Source organism: Chelonia mydas, chromosome 7, assembly GCF_015237465.2.
Source record: "Chelonia mydas isolate rCheMyd1 chromosome 7, rCheMyd1.pri.v2, whole genome shotgun sequence".
NCBI classification, from domain to species: Eukaryota; Metazoa; Chordata; order Testudines; family Cheloniidae; genus Chelonia; species Chelonia mydas.
Window position 1 is genome coordinate 60,081,359 of NC_057853.1, and position 19,116 is coordinate 60,100,474.

Sequence of the window (19,116 nt, forward strand, 5' to 3'; positions counted from 1 at the left end):
TTATCGACAAGAAGAACAGGTGGTTTGGAGTCATGTAGCTGAAGTGTAGTTCACTGCTTGTGGGTAGTTCATGATGTGTGGGCATATGCCATAAGGGGACAAATTCATCCCTCCTGTAATTTCATTGGCCACAGGGGTTTTACACGAGGGATGGATTTAACTCAGGGACTGTAGCAGGGATCTGAAGCAGTCTATCAGATATGTAATAGTGAAGAAGGCAAAAAGGATTTTATCAAAGGCTTTTCATGAAGGTCCCATTTCTTCCTTTTCCTACTATCTGAGTGATCTGCCTCCAGTCTCAACTGTGCAAATGGCATATTAAAAGTCAGCAAGTAAACCAGTCTTCTGGGTTTCCTTAAAAATCTAGAGCAAGGTCTTTGCTGACTTACACCCTATAAAGCCCTGTTGAAGCCAACAGGGTTTCACTGGGATTGCGGCTTGGTAAAATTTGGCCCATTTTCTTCTTGGTAGCTCAGTCATAGATTTCCAAGATGGACGATTCTTCAAATGATTACGTTAAATCACCATGGCAAAAAAAATGAGTGGTTCTAATGAAGCTTAAAGGCCATGGTTGGTTTTCTACTCACCCTCAATTTTGGGCTTCCAAGTTAATCTATTTTCATCCCCCCTTGATACAGTAACCATAAACTCAACTTGCTTTCCTCAAACAAATGACCTGTTCTAATACTAGTAGCCCTGGCTGCCTAAACAGAGTATAGGATTTGAGATCATAAGTAATCCCTTTACGAGCTCCAACTGAGGGGAGAAGGAGATATAGGAGTCAGAGAAGTTCTGTGTCAGTGGTTCTCAAACTTTTCTTTTTGCGGACCACTTGAAAATTGCTGAGGGTCTCAGCGGGCCACTTAACGTTCTTTCCGAATGTTGGTTTCAGAGTAACAGTCGTGTTAGTCTGTGTTCGCAAAAAGAAAAGGAGTACTTGTGGGGGGAAATAACCTATTTCCCCTTGTTTTTTCCTACCCCCCACCCCTCAGACGTTCTTGTTAAACCCTGGATTTGTGCTGGAAATGGCGCACCTTGATTATCATGCACATTGTAAGGAGAGTGATCACTTTAGATAAGCTACCACCAACAGGAGAGTGGGTTTGTATGTGTGGGGGGGGTGAAGGGGGGGAGGAGGAAACCTGGATTTGTGCTGGAAATGGCCCAACTTGATTATCATACACATTGTAAGGAGAGTGATCACTTTAGATAAGCTATTACCAGCAGGAGAGTGGGGTGGGGGGAGAGAAAACCTTTTGTAGTGGTAAATACCCATTTTTTCATGCTTTGTGTGTATAAAAAGATCTTCGATACTTTCCACAGTATGCATCCGATGAAGTGAGCTGTAGCTCACGAAAGCTTATGCTCAAATAAATTGGTTAGTTGCTAAGGTGCCACAAGTACTCCTTTTCTTTTTTCCAAATGTTGTTTGTACATTTAGCTAACTATTGTAAAGCGCTTTAGATAAAAGCACTATATAAAAGAAATCTTAATAATAATTAACGTTTTTTGTTCTACAAATAAAAGCACACAACTCAGATTTTAATATCAGTACTTACACCTTTCTAATGCAATGGATATGCCTGCTCTCCCCTGCCGTGGCAGCCCCAGAGCTGAGTCTAGGAAGGAGGGCGGTCTCTCCCCCGCCACAGCAGCCATAGACCTGAGGCTGGGAAGGATGGCCGTCTCTCCCCGGCAGTCACAGCCCTGGAGCTGCAGAAAGTCACCTCTTTCTCTGGCCACTGCAACCCTGCACATCCCAAATTCCCCCCCATCCCCTCTTCTCACACCACTTTCCCCTCCCACCTACCCCTATTCCCCTCCAAGGCCACCACCTCACCTTACATGTGCATCTTCTCCAGGGTCCAGGCATCTAATTAGTAGAGCCACACCTGCGCAGCTCCACTAATTAGGTGAGTGGCCCTTCATTCTCTCGTGTGCGGCCGTCCAGGCATGCACCTTAGAGGGAACTATCCGCAGACCACCTGAATGGAGCTCGCAGACCACGGGTGGTCCTCAGACCACAGTTTGAGAATCTCTGTTCTATGTTGTTCCATGTCAGTACATTGTTGCACAATATTATTGTGTGCTGATGTTGCTGCCATTCACCATCCTGCTACAAAGTCACAACATAAAGTGGGAAAATATTTGAGCGGGCAATTTTATTCAAAATAGATAACTGGAGAGCCCAAGCCCTCCTCATTATTCCAACCGTTCCCCTGCTGGCACCAAACAACAGTTCTGCCAGGGATGTTCGATCATATATCCTTGACTTCCATCTATCTTTCAGACCAGACATATGTAGGATGTTGCCCAAATTCTACTGGTCAGTTCGTAACAGACAAGTCCCTTTTCAAGCACGGATGTTCACATGGGCCAGCTTTCTTAGACGCAATATCCTAGGATTCATACCCAGTGTAACACCTAAAGAAAGACCCATGTTCTTGCATGTTCTTTCAGACATGACAAAACTGAACCTCTGTAATCCCCTGATTATTAGAAAGATCCCATAGAACATTTCTCAGAAATACAGGGTGCCACGTAGTAATGGGCAATTCCAGGGCAAATCACTTTCAATAGAACAACAATTGATCCCCATTCCCCGAATCCTGTGTTCTAGCCAAATTGAAGCTAGAGTAATATATTCTGCTAATTTAAAATTACCTCTTGAGTTTCATCTGGAGACAGTATTCTTGATTCACTGTTCTAAAAGCTTGTGTAGTTCTGTTGGTGCACAACACATGCCCTTCATCCCTAAGTGGTGGCTGTTTCATCTGAAAGGAATTATTTCCCTAACATATAGGGTCAAAGTCTGCCCTAGTCTACAGGTGTGCCCTAACGGAACTCAGATGGTAAAGCAGTGGGATCCTTCAGGATAGAAGGTGCTGTATATTTTTACGTAAGTTTATATAACAGTCACTAGGTGCTGTTACAACACAAATAACGCATTTCCTCCCTTATCAAAAGCCTAGCCCATATTTCTGCTCCATTTTTAGATACTACTGAAAGCGATTACTGACTGCCAGGAGGACACAATAAGGAACTCTACAAAGAGATAACTCAGACTACATTTAACTGTTAGATTATAAATGAGTTACAGTGAAACTACAGTAGGAAGAGATCAGAATCCCCCTCCTGAGTCATTCTGCTCAGTTTTTGTTTGAAAAGAGATAAGTGACCTCTTTTCTAAAAAAAATTCTCCCAAGGGTGCAAAGCTTGAGACAACCTTAACCGGTAACAATCTTGTCATCGGGCTGGAATGCTAGTTGGAGCCAGCCAATCATCTTTCAGGCTAAGGGTTTATATACAGATGCACTTCCTCTGCAGAACAGTGAGAAACCGAGCACAGGGCTCAGATTGCTAAAGGACCTACAAGACTAAACCTGCTGCTGAGACAGCACAGAACACTGCAAGCCTTCTGCATTGTTAGTGGAGTGGTAAGTGCAACGCCTTTACAATCTAATTGTATTTTATAAACACACATGCAGTGTGCCATGCCAGTTGGAAATGAGTGGCTGCTTTACTAAAACCCACAGGCACAAGTTATATTTTTAGCAATTTGAAAGGTTCATTTCAATTGCTAGTTCCTACTCCAAACATCATATAATGCAACATTAAAATATCTATCACTGCAGCCTGCAAGATTTTATGATTTGGGGTTCTAAAGAACTGAGCTTGGAAAATTAATGTTGGAATATCAATGACTGATGTCCCACTTTAAACTTGTTAAGAACTGCAGTCCACTAGCTCAATACAAATATTGTTTGTAAACAGAACAATAAGTTTTCTGCAATCTAAAATGGATTTGAGAAACATGTATTTGTCTAGCTACCTGAGGAATGATTTATTTCTTGAAGTAGTATACTGGTGCTTCTTATACTTAAGCTACTCTAGACGTTTTTAACTTTTAGATATATACCCCCGTTTTGGAATTTGGGGCATGTAATGTCTGATTTCAGGGGGGAGGGAAAATATTCCAATTAGCTGCGCTGATTTTCTTTAGAATGGTGAAAACAGCCATTTTATGGACATTTTTTTTCCTTCATCCATCATGTTTTGTAAGCCAGTTCGTTTGTTTGTTTAACTAGTCACTTATAGGCAGATTACCATTAACATGCTATGCTGCCTTTGCTGCACATGCACAACACCTCTGGCTGTCAGTGGCAACTGCATATGCAGAACCAAGGCAGAATATGCCCCAGCGTCTTTTATATGCCAACTTTTTATATTGTAAATAAATGGGGGAGGGTGGAGAAAAAGGCTAGATTTTTAAAAGAATCCCATATAGGCACCTACCTGAAGAATCCGGGTTTTCTAGAGTGCTCAGCAGCTCTGACTGAGAACAAATTAGCTACTTAAATGGGAGCTGAGCTCTCCTGAGACTGCAGCTCCAATTTTGGATGCCGAGCACTTTGAAAATATGGCCACAAACTATTGAATGCCCATTGAGAATAGGCAACCACAGTTGGACAGCAACCGAACAATACTTACACTGAATTCTGTATTGACAGCTCTGCTCTGCAGTTGTGGTTAAAGAGGGGAGCTCTCCACTTCCAGAGCCCTCTACTCTTTTACTTGAGTTTATACAGATGGGTAGTTTTAAATTTGCACCAATGCTTTGAGAAGGATGCAAAATAATGTTACTGAACTGACCGTGGCTGGGCGATTCGAGGTGAAGGTTGCAACCAAATCCTTAACTGAGAGCAGGATTTGTCCTTGTGTTTCACCCATGAATGTACAAGCGTTCACACACAAGAGTGGGTCTGTTTAGACTTGCCCAGCTTCCAGTTCCAACTGCTATGATAGAGGTCTCAAGAAACAAAAGCTTTCTAGCTCCAGGAAAGGTGTTAAGGAGCATTAGCAAAATAAATCTATAGGGAATCTATCCTTTAAAACGAGTTCGAGACCAGGTTCAGACAACAAGCTCTCTTTTAGTTCATGGGAAAGAAGAGCAAATAGTCCAAGCTAACTTATTCTTTACTCCTTCTCTTAAGCGTACTGTGGTTCATGCTGAAGTTCAAACTGCTGGATGGACAACCGTAACCTAGCACTCCAAGCCACAACACCACTTTAAGTTCCTCTTTTATTTTCAGAAGCAGAAATACTGCAGGTAGAAGAGGAACCAACCAAGTCACGACTTCCCCAACAGCATGAAGTTACTCATCATTATCTCAGTTACGCTGGGGGCACTCGTCACAAGCCTAGACTCTGTAAGTTTCGCAACAAGCACAGCCACTCACTCAGCACAGATCCTGCTTATTTCCATTTTTGACCACACGATAAAATCTTCCCCTTTGATCACTGAACTAGGCCTATTATTACCGTCTTGCTTTCTGCCACATGTATGCACCAGGCTTTTTTCTGTGACACAACTGTGGTTTGAACCTTCTTTCCTGTAGTTGTCACCTATGGATATAGAAGAAACACTATGGTTTTCTGGAGAGAACTTTGATGGGGATTAGATAGGATGGAGAGAGCAGCAGCCTCTGCCATTTTTGCTCTTACTTTATTTCTTCTTAATTCTAGCGCTATTGCAGGACATCAAGTACTAGGAATTAGCAAAGATTTAATGCAGGATATTAGGCTTTATTTGAATGCCTCCCCCGCAATCCCCATGCTGACTTTGGATATTTTGGCTCCTATCAGCTTTTATCACATAAGGCAGTGCTGTCCATACACAAGGATTCAGCAGAAGCTTTCTGTAGCCAAGTCCTGCTTTTGAACTGACCGATCCCCTTCACTCCAAAGGGCAGTGTACTAGGAATCTAATCCTGTCTTCTCCTGCTTTAGAGCAGAGGCCCCTGCCTGCAGTATAGTTCCAATGTGCCAGGCAGAGTCAGGATCTGGAACACAGGACAAGTAGAACTACTGCTGTATAGATCCACTGGCCATCATTACCATAGAGCAAGGATGCACCAGCAGCAGGGTTAACAAAAGCTAAGGACTGTAGTGGTGGATAAGTCCTGTGCCTTTATTCCACTGTCTGGTGTAGGTGAATGGGAAGGAGGTGGATTCCCCCAATGACCCTTTGCTCACTGTGTGACCATGTGGGCTTTGTTTCTGAGGCAACTTTGGCCTTCTTAGCAGAATTGCAAAAGAAATGTCAATTTGGTGCATTGAAGCAGTTGGGTGTTTTCATTCTACTTTATTGCAGTAGACTTTCACTGTATCCCCACTCATCCTACCTGGACTGCACTGAATGCCCCAAGTTCTGCTGTCAGTCGCATGCATATAACACTAACAAAGTCATTAGGGTTGCAGGCATGCAGGAAGGGACAGAGCTAGGGCCTGTCTGTGTACACTCCAGAGACAGACAAAAGTGAGCACATAAATAAAGGAACAATCTGTAAGAAACTTTCCTTAAAAAATAAACAAATTTTTATTTTCCCCCCTTAGGCTGTGACCAGGCAGCAGCGACACAAGCTATCAAGCAAACATAAATCAGGATACCAGGGTAAATACTTGCCATTTCTATTTCTGTCTCTCTAAAACAACACATACTAGACAACAAAATTCCTTTGGAATAGTTACATACCAAACATGCGTCAACTATCCTTCAATTTATGGATTTACTGAAAGATTTATAACTTTGGTTATTGGTGTCTTTTGCTTGCAGATTGTAACTGTGTAAATGGAGGAACCTGCATTTCCTATCAACTCTTTTCCCAGATTAACCGTTGCTTATGTCCAAAAGGATACAGTGGACAGCACTGTGAAATAGGTATGATACAGTGGTTCCTATCCCATTCTATATTCCACCTCCCCCCCCACAACTGCCCATTTTCTAAAATTAAGGTGTTTCTCATCTCAGTTTCTATGCACCAATAAAAATGAAAGTACCACTGACAGAAACACAAATGGATATTTCTTAATAACTTGTATTAATGCATAAGGGAAGGCGCAATGCCTAAATATTAGGGCAAAGACAACCAGGACTCCTGGGTTCTATTCTCTACTCTGTCACTAGCTAATCTTGAGAAGGTCACAACCTCTCTAATTCAGTTTACTAGTTTGTAAAATACAGTTGGTTTGTTTTACATTCGTCTCCAGAAGTATTGTGAGACTTAGGTTGTGAAATATGCCGAGATCCTTACATAAAAGGTAACAGATTTGATTCAAGACATGATTTTTGTGTATTTTCGGGAGAACCAAAACACATATACATTTAGTCTTAGAGCTGCATGTGTCGAACACAGCAATGAAGTGACATTCCAGTCCACATACTGACCTGTTTGTTGGCAAGTGTGTCAGTGACAGGAATCTCATGCTGCTTCTCATTAGAATGGAACCACCTGGCTTCTTTCCACCGTGGCATACGGTGAACAATCCAGAATATGCTGCCAACTGTGTGTTCATATTTCAGACACTGAAAGTCAATGCTATACTGAGAACGGTCAGGACTACAGAGGGACCGTGTCAAAGAATGAGAAAAATGAAGAATGCTTATCCTGGGACTCCCCTTCACTAACAAGGAGAGCTTACCATGCAGGCATGAAAAATGCCCTGCAGCTTGGACTCGGGAAACACAACTACTGCAGGTAATTCCTACAGCTCTCATGCCTGTTGGGCTGGCTATTCCCCAGAGCACCTGGAGTGATAGGATGCATTCCGTGGAGTACTAGGAGTTTCCAAGACTGCTTGCTAAAATTTGGACTTGGTCCTTCAAGGTGTCTAGCCCCCTTATTTTTCCACTGAAATTAATGGTATTTGGGTGCTCTCTGCACTTGCTGTCTTGGGCCCTTCAACAGCCTTATAAAGAAGTACCAGTGCAGCAAATAATATGGATGAGCTGCAGGTTTTATGCATAAAATATTTGCTTTTGTCCTTCTGCAAATTTACTCCTTTGACATGCTTTGCAATAGAAGACCCCTGACAGCCCTCTTCAGGGGGAATTCAGATTTTATTGAGTCACTAGCACTTAGAAGCACTGTTTACAGAAAACATGTCTCCCTCATTTTCCAGAAACCCGGATGGAAAAGCTAAGCCCTGGTGTTACAGTAAGAGGGGATATCTGACTTTGGCAACAGACTGTGACATACAACTGTGTCGCACAGAAAGAGGTAAGCTAGGATTTACTTGAAAATCACTTGGAGATTTGAACTTGACTCTAACCCCCAGACTTCTACAAAAGAATGGTACAAGATATGTTCAGTGCAAAACAGAGGAGCAGGAGAGATCCTTTAGTTTTTAAGGCACCTTTTCACAGTACATGGTGAATTTCAAACTGGAGGCCCCTCGTACAACTGGGGGGCCAAATTCTTCTCCATTGCATTTCTACAGCCCCACTAGCTTCCATAGATTATCTGCAAGTAGAATTCAACCCATAATATCCACCATTTCGAATTATACATGCTCTTAAGGGCTAGATGGTGTGACTGAATGAGAACATCACAACACATTTTCTTGAACATTTGTTGGACAGAATTAGTGGTATTTAAGCTAGTTTCAGCACCAGGACTGGTGCTTACTTGTCATACTATGAGTGCACTTTAACTAAGCACACTTCCAACAAGTTTTTTCCTTTCCTTTCACAGAACCCACATGTGGCCAGAGGAGCTCCAGCAAGTACTTCAAGATCGTTAGCGGGAGCATTGCCGCTATTGAGTCTCAGCCTTGGATAGCCACCATCTTCCATTATTCAAAGAGAATGGGGCAGGACAAATTTGTGTGTGGTGGAAGCCTCATTGACCCTTGCTGGGTGCTTACCGCTGCACACTGCTTCTCCCAACTGTAAGCACTCATTACTCCTCCCGTGTCTACTGCTCATTTATTTTTGCTTTGCCCCTTTGGGCAATGCCCCATGGCTAAAAACCACACACGTGTAACTCAGCCACAGCAGGACTGTTCTTTTCTTTAAGCAGAGCGGGGAGAAAGTTAAGCCATTAGAAGCCTATATCTTGTACCTCGTAGCAAAAGGGAGATATTTTGCTAGAGAGTGGAGCTCTGAGGGTGAATTTTAAAACAAATTCAGATAGCAATTTATCCCTCCCTGACAGCCAGGATTTTGTTCTAGCTCAGCTGTTTTCCAAACTCAGAACTTGTTCTCTGACTGGGGTCTGCTTACCTCTTGCACAGAACATTGGGTGATTGTGGAAAGCTGACTTCCCCCTGAATTCTAACAGCTTCAAGAGGTGTCATTGCCCAGAAAGCCCTGGACACCTATAGAACCAGCTGGAAACAAGACAGCCAGCTAGAAATACATTCTGGCTGAGGTTTTTCTAAGTAACTGAAGGGATTTGGACACCTAGTTTCCATTCATTTTAAAAGAGGGAATCAGGACCCCAAATCCATTAGAAAAGTATTTAGGCTCAGACTCTCAAAGCTGCCTAGCTTCACTTTTCTACATGAACAGTTGCTGTAGTTGACACAAGACTTTTGAAACAGGGAATGAGAAGGGAGAAGTTCACAGGACTCTAAGATGTTGTTCACATTATGAACCAAATTATTTTTAAAACAAACAAACAAACCTGTCCTTGCTCTCGGAAACCTGATAGTCTTCATGTCTCCTTTATTTACCTTCTTCTCAGGGGAACGGATTCATCAGGCTACACAGTTGTTCTTGGAAAGTCCAAGCTTGATGCAACTGATGACAAAGAACAAATATTTCAGGTGGAAAGAATCATCCATCATCATGAATATTCAGATGAAAGAGGTGACTTCAACAGTGATATTGGTAAGTGGTGTCCGAAATACATCTATAATCCTGAGCACATATGAAGTACACTGTTATAGTAGGGGCACTGATGCAGAAAGAAGCAATGCCTAGTAGTTGTCGAGAAGGGGGATGCTAGGAGCCAGGCACTCCTGATAACTAGGCCTGTTTTTGGCTAGAATTCCCTCTTGGGCAAGTCAGTGTTTGTAAAGCACTTTGAACATGTGAAGTGGAATGTAAATGATAAGTATCATTACATGACACTTTCCCAGGCTGTAGATAAAAATTGATTTCATATTGCCCCCTCCCCCCACAAAATACAGACTTTATGTTTCTAATTCCATTGTACGCAATACAGATTTGCTAGTTTTACACCTGCTAACCTCAACCCCATCATCCCTCCACCAATTACCCTTTAGAAAAGAAAGAGGCCTTGTTTTCACAGGTCTAGGCTCAAAACAGCTGAAGTTTCAACCAATGTTTAGATCTGAAGGCAGCATCTAGTGGCTGAGTGCTGTAGCACAACACAGCACATCCTCTTCCGCAGACCCTCAGCTGGAGGGACAGTAGATGCCACCCCCACTCACAAGTCACGGAGCTGTGTTCTTACAAAATGCTGAAAGGAGCACCTGGGGATTACCGTCTCACTCAAGAGAAGTTTTTTCATTCACTGTCACCATAGTTTTTCATTCACTGTCACTCAGATGGATGAAGTTAAAGGGTGAAAAACTTGCCAATTTCAATTTGGAAAGATCTGTGTGACTAAAATAATAGTAAAAAGAACAGGAGGACTTGTGTCTCCTTAGAGACTAACCAATTTATTTGAGCATAAGCTTTGTGTGTATAAAAACAAACATCTTCTGTATTTTCCACACTATGCATCCGATGAAGTGAGCTGTAGCTCATGAAAGCTTATGCTCAAATAAATTGGTTAGTCTCTAAGGTGCCACAAGTCCTCCTTTACTTGTTGGAAAGTTATCGTTCCAGCTGATTATTTTCCTACTTTACAATATTAACTGTAACCACTTTGATTTTTATGTAGCTCTCATGAAAATAAAGTCTCCTTCCGGACATTGTGCAGTAGAGTCTGAATATGTCAGAACTATCTGTTTGCCATCTGAAAACCTAGTGCTGAGGGACAATTCCCAATGTGAAGTTTCTGGCTATGGGAAAGAAGACAACTGTAAGTGAACATCATCTTAAACTTATACTGATGGAATGAGGGCATATACGGCTAGTCAAACTTGGGAATCTTCTATGCTTCAGCTTTTCATCATGGCAACTCAAGTCTGCCCAGTATACAAAGCTAGGCGCTGTGCTATGGGGGGGAATTGACCAAAGTTCATTTTTTACTACAAATTGGAAGCGTAGGTGAGGGGATTTTTTTTGTCTTGAGAATGACAGGACAAGTCAATGTGATCTGAGCATGGTGTATTAAAACTAAGTAGTCTCCAAAACAGATAATTCATGTGTCTGGAACCACAGTCCTTCTGAGTAGTCTGACTTTTCCCCAACAATCAGTCGCTTTCTTCTTCACACCCTCTCCTGTTACAGTTATCCATACACTGAGTGATCTCTCCCCTCTACTGCCATATATCAGGATAGGTTTCCATCCCTCTCCTGAAATCTCTAGCACCAGTTGATCTTGGGCACCTTTATTCTTGGGAGAATCCTTCTTTAAAACCTCAGCAGGAATGAGGAACAAAACATAGGTACTAGAAGAGAAGTACAAAAATCTTAAAACCAGGAGATAGAAGGTGACTATATGAAGAGCAATGGCTGGGGATTTTCAAAGGGCCTAAGAGAATGGAGCTCACCTCTCACTGGGTACCTAACTCCCTTGGGCTCCTTTAAATTCCACCCTATAACAACTGCAGCTTGCTGCAGTGCAGAAGAGGCACATGTCTGGGGCAGCACAGCTTGTGCATGTTATAGAAGTTTTAAAAGAAAGCCATGCAGTGCTACCAGTGTCCACTGAGACCCACCAAACTCAGGTGAAACAATCACATTTACGAAAGTCAATGAGTCATGCAGATTGGCTGTTTTGATGTGCCCCATCATGCCAACAATTCAAGAGTGTCTTCCTCCTTTTATGCCACACGCATTCTTTTGGGACTCTGAATCCCAGCACCATCTCTGACTCTCCATGTCCATTTCCCTTGATATGCCCCAGTTCTAGGAAGAACTCTTACCAAAAGTACCTCACACCTCTATAAAACTACACAAATTAATACAAGAGACACAAAGCATGCCCAGTCTTCTGTTCCTGCTGCAGACCAAAGAACTGAAAGTTAGCTTGGTCTTCTGCATGAATAAAGACTGCAGGTTTGGCTCCACTAAGAGAAGTTATCAAGCCCTGTTTCTGTCTGAGAATCAGGTAAGTTTTCTGTTTGAGAATCAGAAAATTCTAACGGAAACAATACATTTTGCACCTTATTCATCTACTAAAAGTAAAAATAAAAACATTTGTCGTATAACAAAGATGTAGTATTCTCAAAACTGATATTTTGTGTGGACAAGTTAACTTCTTCTGCTGCATGAAGAGGGAACATAACAGCATGAGGGTTTGTGGGGGAAAGCCAATCTAATCAAGCTCCTCGTGTTTGCAGGGGCCATTTACTATTCCCAAATACTGAAGACAGCCAACGTGAACTTAATATCACAGTCATTGTGCCAGGATGAATACTATGACCAAACCAGGGTGAATGACAACATGGTCTGTGCTGGGGATGTGCAGTGGAAGTCTGATGCATGCAAGGTAGGAATGCTTACATTTTGTTTTAAAACCATTTGCTGACAGAGTTCCTCTAACATAATCCACATGGTTTGTGTTAATGGTAAATCACTGGAATCTTTGAAGTCCACTGGCCTTGCAGAGAGGGACAGGGGTCATTTTTTGAACAAGAACTCAGTTACTCAGCGGAGTTCACCTTGCAGTAATCAGGTGTGATACAGAAAATATTCTGCTGGTGATGGAGGAGCAGCAATCTTTCTCCCCACCCCCACCTCCTTCCAGCTTGTGAAGGAACAGCAGTGCTGTTTCATGGCCTAGGGAAGTGGTCCCCAACCTTTCTGTTGCAATAGCATATTCACGTTCCCAGAAGAGTGTGGGCGCTGGACGACCAGCCGCCAAAATGCCACCGAGAAGCGGTGTCATAGAGAAGCGCCGACACCGAAATGCCACTGAGAAGCGGCGTCATCAAGAAGTGTCGCTGCCAAAATGCCGCCAAGAAGCAGCGGCATTTCGGTGGTGACACTTCTTGCTTTTGGGCGGCATTTCGGCAGCTGGTGGCCGTGCTCCTCGGCGGTGGAAGCACTCCCTTGTCAGTAGGCAGGCACACATAAATGCCCCAACGGGCGCCATGGCACCCGCGGGCACCGCGTTGAGGACTACTGGCTTAGGGCTATAATAGCTTCTGTAGCTACTGCATGGCCACTCTGTTGGAACAGCAGTGGGTGGGTGTACACAGCAGTGGGTGGATGTACACAGCAGTGGAACTGCCCCTGCTCTTCTCCAGTTTACTCTAGTTTCATTTCACCAGCGTGCATGGTTGTGAAAAGAACTATAGCAGAGCTGGCCTCCACAGCCTGGAGGAGATGCAGATCCCTTGCACAGGTTCCTCAAATCCAGCTCTGTTCCCCTCGACCTTCACACTGTGAACCAGGCCCTGCACGGAGTTGGAGGAGGAGGGAACATGACTTGCAATTAGTACTAAAATTCTCTTATGGGCAGACACTTGAATATTTATTTCTCTTTTTCCAAGTGAGGGTGGAAAGGGAATGGCTTCTGATCCTGCAAGACAATACCTGCCATCCTGGCTTAGGCCTTCTGTAACAAGAATGCTCCATGTACTAATCTAATGATACCAGACAGAGGACTTCATGTAACATAACTCACTCCCTTCTAGCCCATTGAGGGGGCTGCCTTTTCCCTTACAAGTACAATGCTGACCATAAAAGCTACTTGAGCATTCTATCCTAGCTTTCCAGGATCCTCAAAAATCAGATTGTGATCTTTTTTATTTGCTTTGTCAGGGAGATTCTGGTGGACCACTGGTCTGCGAGCACAATGGCAGGATGTCTCTGTATGGGATCGTCAGCTGGGGAGATGGCTGTGCTAAAGAAAAGAGGCCCGGCGTCTACACCAGAGTCACTCAATATCTTTCTTGGATTGAGTCCCACATGAAGGGAGTCAATTTCAAAAGCCGTAGCCTCCCTAAATGAATGTGACCTTTCCTCAAAGCCTGGACCCAAAGCAGGAAGTCTAGAGCATTCATTTCAAATAACTGGAACTGAGCCACATATTGATGCAGTACATTGAAACCCTGAATGTTAGTTTGGAGTTGATTTGTGCATGTTTGTCTCTCGGGTCTTCATTTTAAATGCCTATGTGGTTTGTTTTCAACATTCATAGCCATGTATCTGACAGATATCTCCATTGGCCACTACGTGGCAAACCTGAAAGTCCTTCCATGGAAGACTCAAATATTTAACACTGAAATCATATTTCCAGTCAAGATACTGTACATGTCATGTTATCTCCCTACTTTATATCTGAATCACTGTTAGTCACTTTTATAAGTACCTACACAAGTTTTATCAACCATCCAGTTATTGGTTTTAAATTGTAAGTTTTTTTTTAAAGAAGTGTCTATTTTGTAAATATTTGGCCTAAATGAATAGTTGTTTTATTTTAACATTCTGAGGAATGTTAGGATACAAATCACTAGGCAGCAGGAACCCTATGCAGTGAGTGCCTGGTGCTAGTGAACGAGAAAGAGAAAGAGAATTTTTATCACTGCATTGCCATGAGCTGACTGCAGTTCTGATTAGACAAAACCAAAACAAAACAAGAAAAACGCCACACACACCACTCATCTTAGAACAAAGGTAGTGAAACAATTTTTGGCATAGAGGCTCAATCCTGTACTCCTTAGACATGCCGAATGCTCATGGACGTCAACGGGAGTTTTGCCAGGGTGCTTTGGTGTAATGAGGTTAAGTAGGGACTGTGCTGCAAGAAAGCAAGTCATTATAAATAATCCGAGTTGACTTTCAGGCCACCTCTCAGGAATGTTTGGTCCCTTCCATAGAGCCTGATCCTGCCATCTCTGCATTTCTGTCATGACTGATGGCAGGATTTAAGGATTCACAATCACTCTTTAAATCTGTGACCAAATGCTGCCCTTGAATACATGCCCACTGTATGTTGCAGGGGTGTAAATTCCAGAATTGTGTCCCCACTCTTAAGTCAACGTTTGGGAGCTACCTCTTTTCCCAAGACTCATAGTATGCCAGTGCATTTTATTTTTTAACTAGCTTTTGTTTTTGTATGAGGGCTGGAACCTCAACTGTTATTTAATAATTTTACTTTGTTTAACTTATTGTTTGTATTTTGGGGATAAAAACTGTCAATAAAAATTGCTATTCCTATGTGGATGTTTCCCCTCTTTTCTCTATGCTACAGTTGCAAGGGCATGATCTGAACACAGGACTGGGAGCTGTGAACTCCCAGTTTTCATCCCATCTCTGGCCTTGAGCAAGTCATGACTTCTGACTCAGTTGCCAAGTATTTTAAGTGGGGATAAACAACTCAGTGTTGTTGGACTTCATGTTTATAATGCACGCAAGAATAAAAAATGCTCAATATTGGATTAGCTGCTTCAGCCATGGGTAATGCTCAGGCTTATGAGTGAAGCAGGAGTGGGGTAGAGTTTAACACAGTAAGGTTCATTAAGGATTCTGTCATTTGTATGATCCTTAGTCACTGAAGCAAAGAGAACCAGATGTTCTCTAGAAAGCTGTTTGCGGTATGCAGAGGAAGTGTCAGCACAGCAAGTATGAGGCAAGAGAAGGTGCTTCGTTCCTGACTCTGCTATATGAGGTTTACTGTAGCTCTTGGCTGCGGGAAGGAAAGAAATGGACCTTAGGAAAAGAGAGGTGGGAAGAAGATGCACCAGCTCTAATAATGGAATTAAAGTGTAATTCAGACACTTAACCCAATCTTGCTCTCCTTTCAAGCTCACATTAGTACCATATGTTCAGACTTTTACCCTCTGGTGCTGCTATAGATGCCAAGGAGTTAAAAAGCAACAGATTCTCTTTCTTACCACCACCACCACCAAGGTACCAACCAGGGCCAGCTCTAGGATTTTTGCCACCGGAAGCAAAAAATTTTTTGGCCGCCCCCTCTTTTTTTCCTTGCCGTGCCCCGCCCCCCCCGACTCCGCCCCTTCCCAACTCCTTCCCCAAATCCCCGGCCCAGCCTCCTCCCCTGGGCGTGCTGCATTTCCCCTCCCCCCACCCATTGTTTCCTGCGGCTCCCCCACCGCAACCCCCCGCCCTAGCTCACCTCCGCTCTGCCTGCTCCCCTGAACACGCTGCCGCTCCGCTTCTGCCCCCTCCCTCTCAGGCGATGGGGAGGCAGCGTGTTCAGGAGAGCAGGCGGAGCGCGGGTGAGCGGGGGGGAGCGCAAGAAGTAACTGGGGGGTAGAGGAACCACTCCCCGCCCCAGCTCGCCTCCGCCTCCCCCAAGCACGCTGCCACTCGGTTTCTCCTCCCTGCCTCCCAGGCTTGCCGCGCAACACACCTGTTTCGCATGCGGCAAGCCTGGAAGGGAGAAAGGGGGGAGAAGCGGAGCGGCGGCGGCACGCTCAGGGGAGCAGGCGGAGGTGGAGCGGAGGCGAGCTGGGGCGGCGGGGGCACATTTCTAGGGGCGGCATGGCCAGTGCCAGAGTGCCGCTCCTAGAAATGTGCAGCCCCAAGCACCTGCTTGTTTTGCTGGTGCCTAGAGCAGGCCCTGGTACCAACAGCAGCTTCTGCTAAGTCTGACAGAAAAATAAGGCCTCTTTGGTGCCGGCATCCAGTGAATATGGCCCCTGCATAAGGAGACGGCAGCGTGCACGGGTGTGTGGGAGCCGACCTGCTTTTACCTGCTGTCCCAGTGGTGTCCCAAATTTTCAGGTGCCCTATGCAGCTGCATATGCTGCATATGCCTAAGAACGGCCCTGACCACCAACCTAGACTAGACTGTAATGCGTAACACAAATATGGAATGTTCATTAATGAATGCATGGGTCCAAATTTCACCCTGGCATATACACTTTGCAAAGCCATCAGAGCTACTGGGATTGCACAAGGTGTGAAGCAGCACAGAATTTAGCACATCCTGTTTAAATCCTTTGACAGGAGTGGCCAAACAGCGGCTCACGAGCCACATTTTACAGTTAAAGTGCAGCTCGCGGAGCCCCCGGTGCCTCCCTTTCTCCACGTATCAGACTGCAGGGAGGGGAGCTCAGGAATTCTGCCCTGCAATGGGATGGTGGGGCTAGGGGATTCTGCCAAGCGGGGTCAGGGGGGGGGCACAGAAGGGAGGTTCTAGGGCTTCAGCCCCAAAGGAGACACCTACTGGGGCTCTGCTCTTGCTGAAGTCCCAAGCTCCAGCAGGTACCTCCCACAGGACTGAAGCCTTAGCCCCACCACCCTGCCACAGGGCAGAAGCCCTGGGCCCTGGCAGGTGCCTGAGGCTCTTGAATGTCTGAAGATTATCGTGTGCAGTTCAGAGGGTCAGGAAGTTTGGCCATCCCTGCTCTATGACATGTCAAGAACTCCAGCTTTACGAGAGAAAGCTTCAGAAAAAATATGAATCAAGGCAAAAACCTTACGAGTCAAGTACAATTTGCACTTATTTACACAAATTGCAACATTAAGAAAAAAACAAAACAAACAGTCTCAATGACACAGATGACTAAATTAAAAAAAAAGAAAAACATCACAGATCACAGGGAAGTTTAAAAACTGACTGTGATATTAAGCAACTTTGTATGTAATTGTCTTTTAAAAGCATTTAGGAAAAACTTTTGAAAGAGGCCTTGATTTCAGTCTCTGAATTAACTCTCAGAAAAAACTGTTAAAGAAAGATTTGTAACTATAAAGAAGAGTTGAGCAAAATTTGGTTTGGAGCCACACAAGCCAACGTTCTAGATGGAATGGGATTCTAATTAATTGCTTCCACCTCGCATGAACTGTGGCTCAAAATTGTTTGAATGCATTGTGTGTGTAATTTACTAGCACTGGCTGACAAAGAACGTCCAATAGACTGCTAGGACCTTATTCCTCCATCAAGCCACCAGAAAAATGTGTGTGTGTGTGTGTGTATGTGTATGTAAAAGAGACAATGACTGGTGTAAGTGTAAATTGCCACAGAAGGATTCAAACTACAAACCTAGAAGTATGAAAGGCGACGCATGAGAGGGGCAAAAAGGATCACATGCTCCTCCGCAGATGCTTGGGGAGGGGGCACATTTAGCAGGGAACTCCTGTGGCGAAAGGAGCCAAACGTGTGGCCCAGGAGCCAGTGCCCCACGCTGGCAGCTCCTCCAGGGCAGCTGTTCCAGTACTGCCCCCAGCCCTGTCCTCCGGCAGGGCTGTACAGACCCCAGGAGTTGCAGCCGCATGGAAGGGCTGGGAGCAGTATAGCCGTGCCAGAGGAGCTGCCAGTGTGGGGCTCCACATTCTGCTCCTTTCGCCAAGCCCTGCGGTTCAGAAATCTGTATCTGGCACAGTGGGAGGACCTAGGCCCCCCCAGAGGCAAATGCGAGATGGAGAGGGGACGGTGAGAGCATGGAGGCCCTGGGCTGTGGGCGGGGAGGAGTCACATAGGGAGGTCACGTGCCCCTTTAGCTGGTGCCCCCTTTTGTGTCCCTCCCATGAGTCGCCTAATCCGGGAAGACGTTCCAGAGATTAAACAAACAGCAAGACTCATCGATCATGGACACCCACACTTTTGAATCTGATGCCCTTTCAGTGACACAATTCCAGCAAGACAGCTAGAAGCATTTCCAATTAAATATACCCATGGGACAATTTCATCATTTATTGAAAATGGAGTGAGGTGTCCATCCTAACCAGATCTAAAATTTTTGGAAAGTAATTTTTGTTTGTTACATTTGTTATTTTCCTCCTCCTCCTATTTCCATTTGTGTTTCAGTACCAACACAAGATGACCACCAGAAACCAGTCAACCAATATGCAGCATAGAGTCCTTTGCATTGGGAAATGCTGCTGGCCTTCTACCTGTGTTACATAATCTCCCCACATTTCATAGCACAAAGCCTGTTCTGAACTCCTGGTAATTCACAGAGCTAACCTGCAAATCTCTCGCTCTGGGCTCCCTATGTTGAAGGCTTGACAATAGTTTAACCTTACTTAAACTAAAAAATCAGAAACAACCAAACCATAATAAATCAAAGTGTCCCTCTGGTTGTGGAGTTTGCAGCTGTTCCAAAAAGAGACCTAACATGCAGAGACACCAGTGCTGCTAGCCATGACATTTTTAAAATCCTTGTCATAAATATAAAGGGAAGGGTAAACACCTTTAAAATCCCTCATGGCCAGAGGAAAAACCCTTTCACCTGTAAAGGGTTAAGAAGCTAGGATAACCTCGCTGGCACCTGACCAAAACG

At 44.3% G+C, this 19,116-nt stretch overlaps 1 protein-coding gene and 2 long non-coding RNA genes across 3 annotated transcripts in view; 1 reads left to right on the top strand and 2 right to left on the bottom strand.

Annotated features, from left to right (window-relative positions):
- Positions 1–19,116, bottom strand: part of LOC119566795 — a 65,154-nt gene that overhangs the window by 31,386 nt on the left and 14,652 nt on the right. Inside the window, exon 2 of the long non-coding RNA XR_005226159.2 lies at positions 9,468–9,583. This is a non-coding gene — a long non-coding RNA (uncharacterized LOC119566795). The remainder of the gene's footprint in view (positions 1–9,467; positions 9,584–19,116) is intronic.
- LOC122466644 lies at positions 1,950–7,373 on the bottom strand. The gene is made up of 3 exons (XR_006292327.1): positions 7,229–7,373; positions 5,323–5,406; positions 1,950–2,116 (listed from the first exon to the last, which is right to left on the bottom strand). It is a non-coding gene; the product is annotated as an uncharacterized LOC122466644 (long non-coding RNA).
- PLAU (plasminogen activator, urokinase) lies at positions 3,306–15,085 on the top strand. Its single transcript, XM_007057488.4, has 11 exons — positions 3,306–3,437; positions 5,094–5,210; positions 6,397–6,454; positions 6,617–6,721; positions 7,364–7,538; positions 7,963–8,060; positions 8,535–8,730; positions 9,528–9,673; positions 10,695–10,835; positions 12,262–12,410; positions 13,688–15,085. The coding sequence occupies exons 2-11, from the start codon at positions 5,151–5,153 to the stop codon at positions 13,874–13,876; spliced, it is 1,317 nt and encodes a 438-aa protein (XP_007057550.1). The 5' UTR covers positions 3,306–3,437; positions 5,094–5,150; the 3' UTR covers positions 13,877–15,085.

Bases quoted from the DNA above. Each gene is read 5' to 3' on its own strand.
- PLAU (XM_007057488.4), top strand. From the start codon at position 5,151: ATGAAGTTACTCATCATTATCTCAGTTACGCTGGGGGCACTCGTCACA. The intron at 10,836-12,261 runs GTAAGTGAACAT...TCGTGTTTGCAG, and splicing joins CTATGGGAAAGAAGACAACT to GGGCCATTTACTATTCCCAA. The intron at 12,411-13,687 runs GTAGGAATGCTT...TTGCTTTGTCAG, and splicing joins GGAAGTCTGATGCATGCAAG to GGAGATTCTGGTGGACCACT.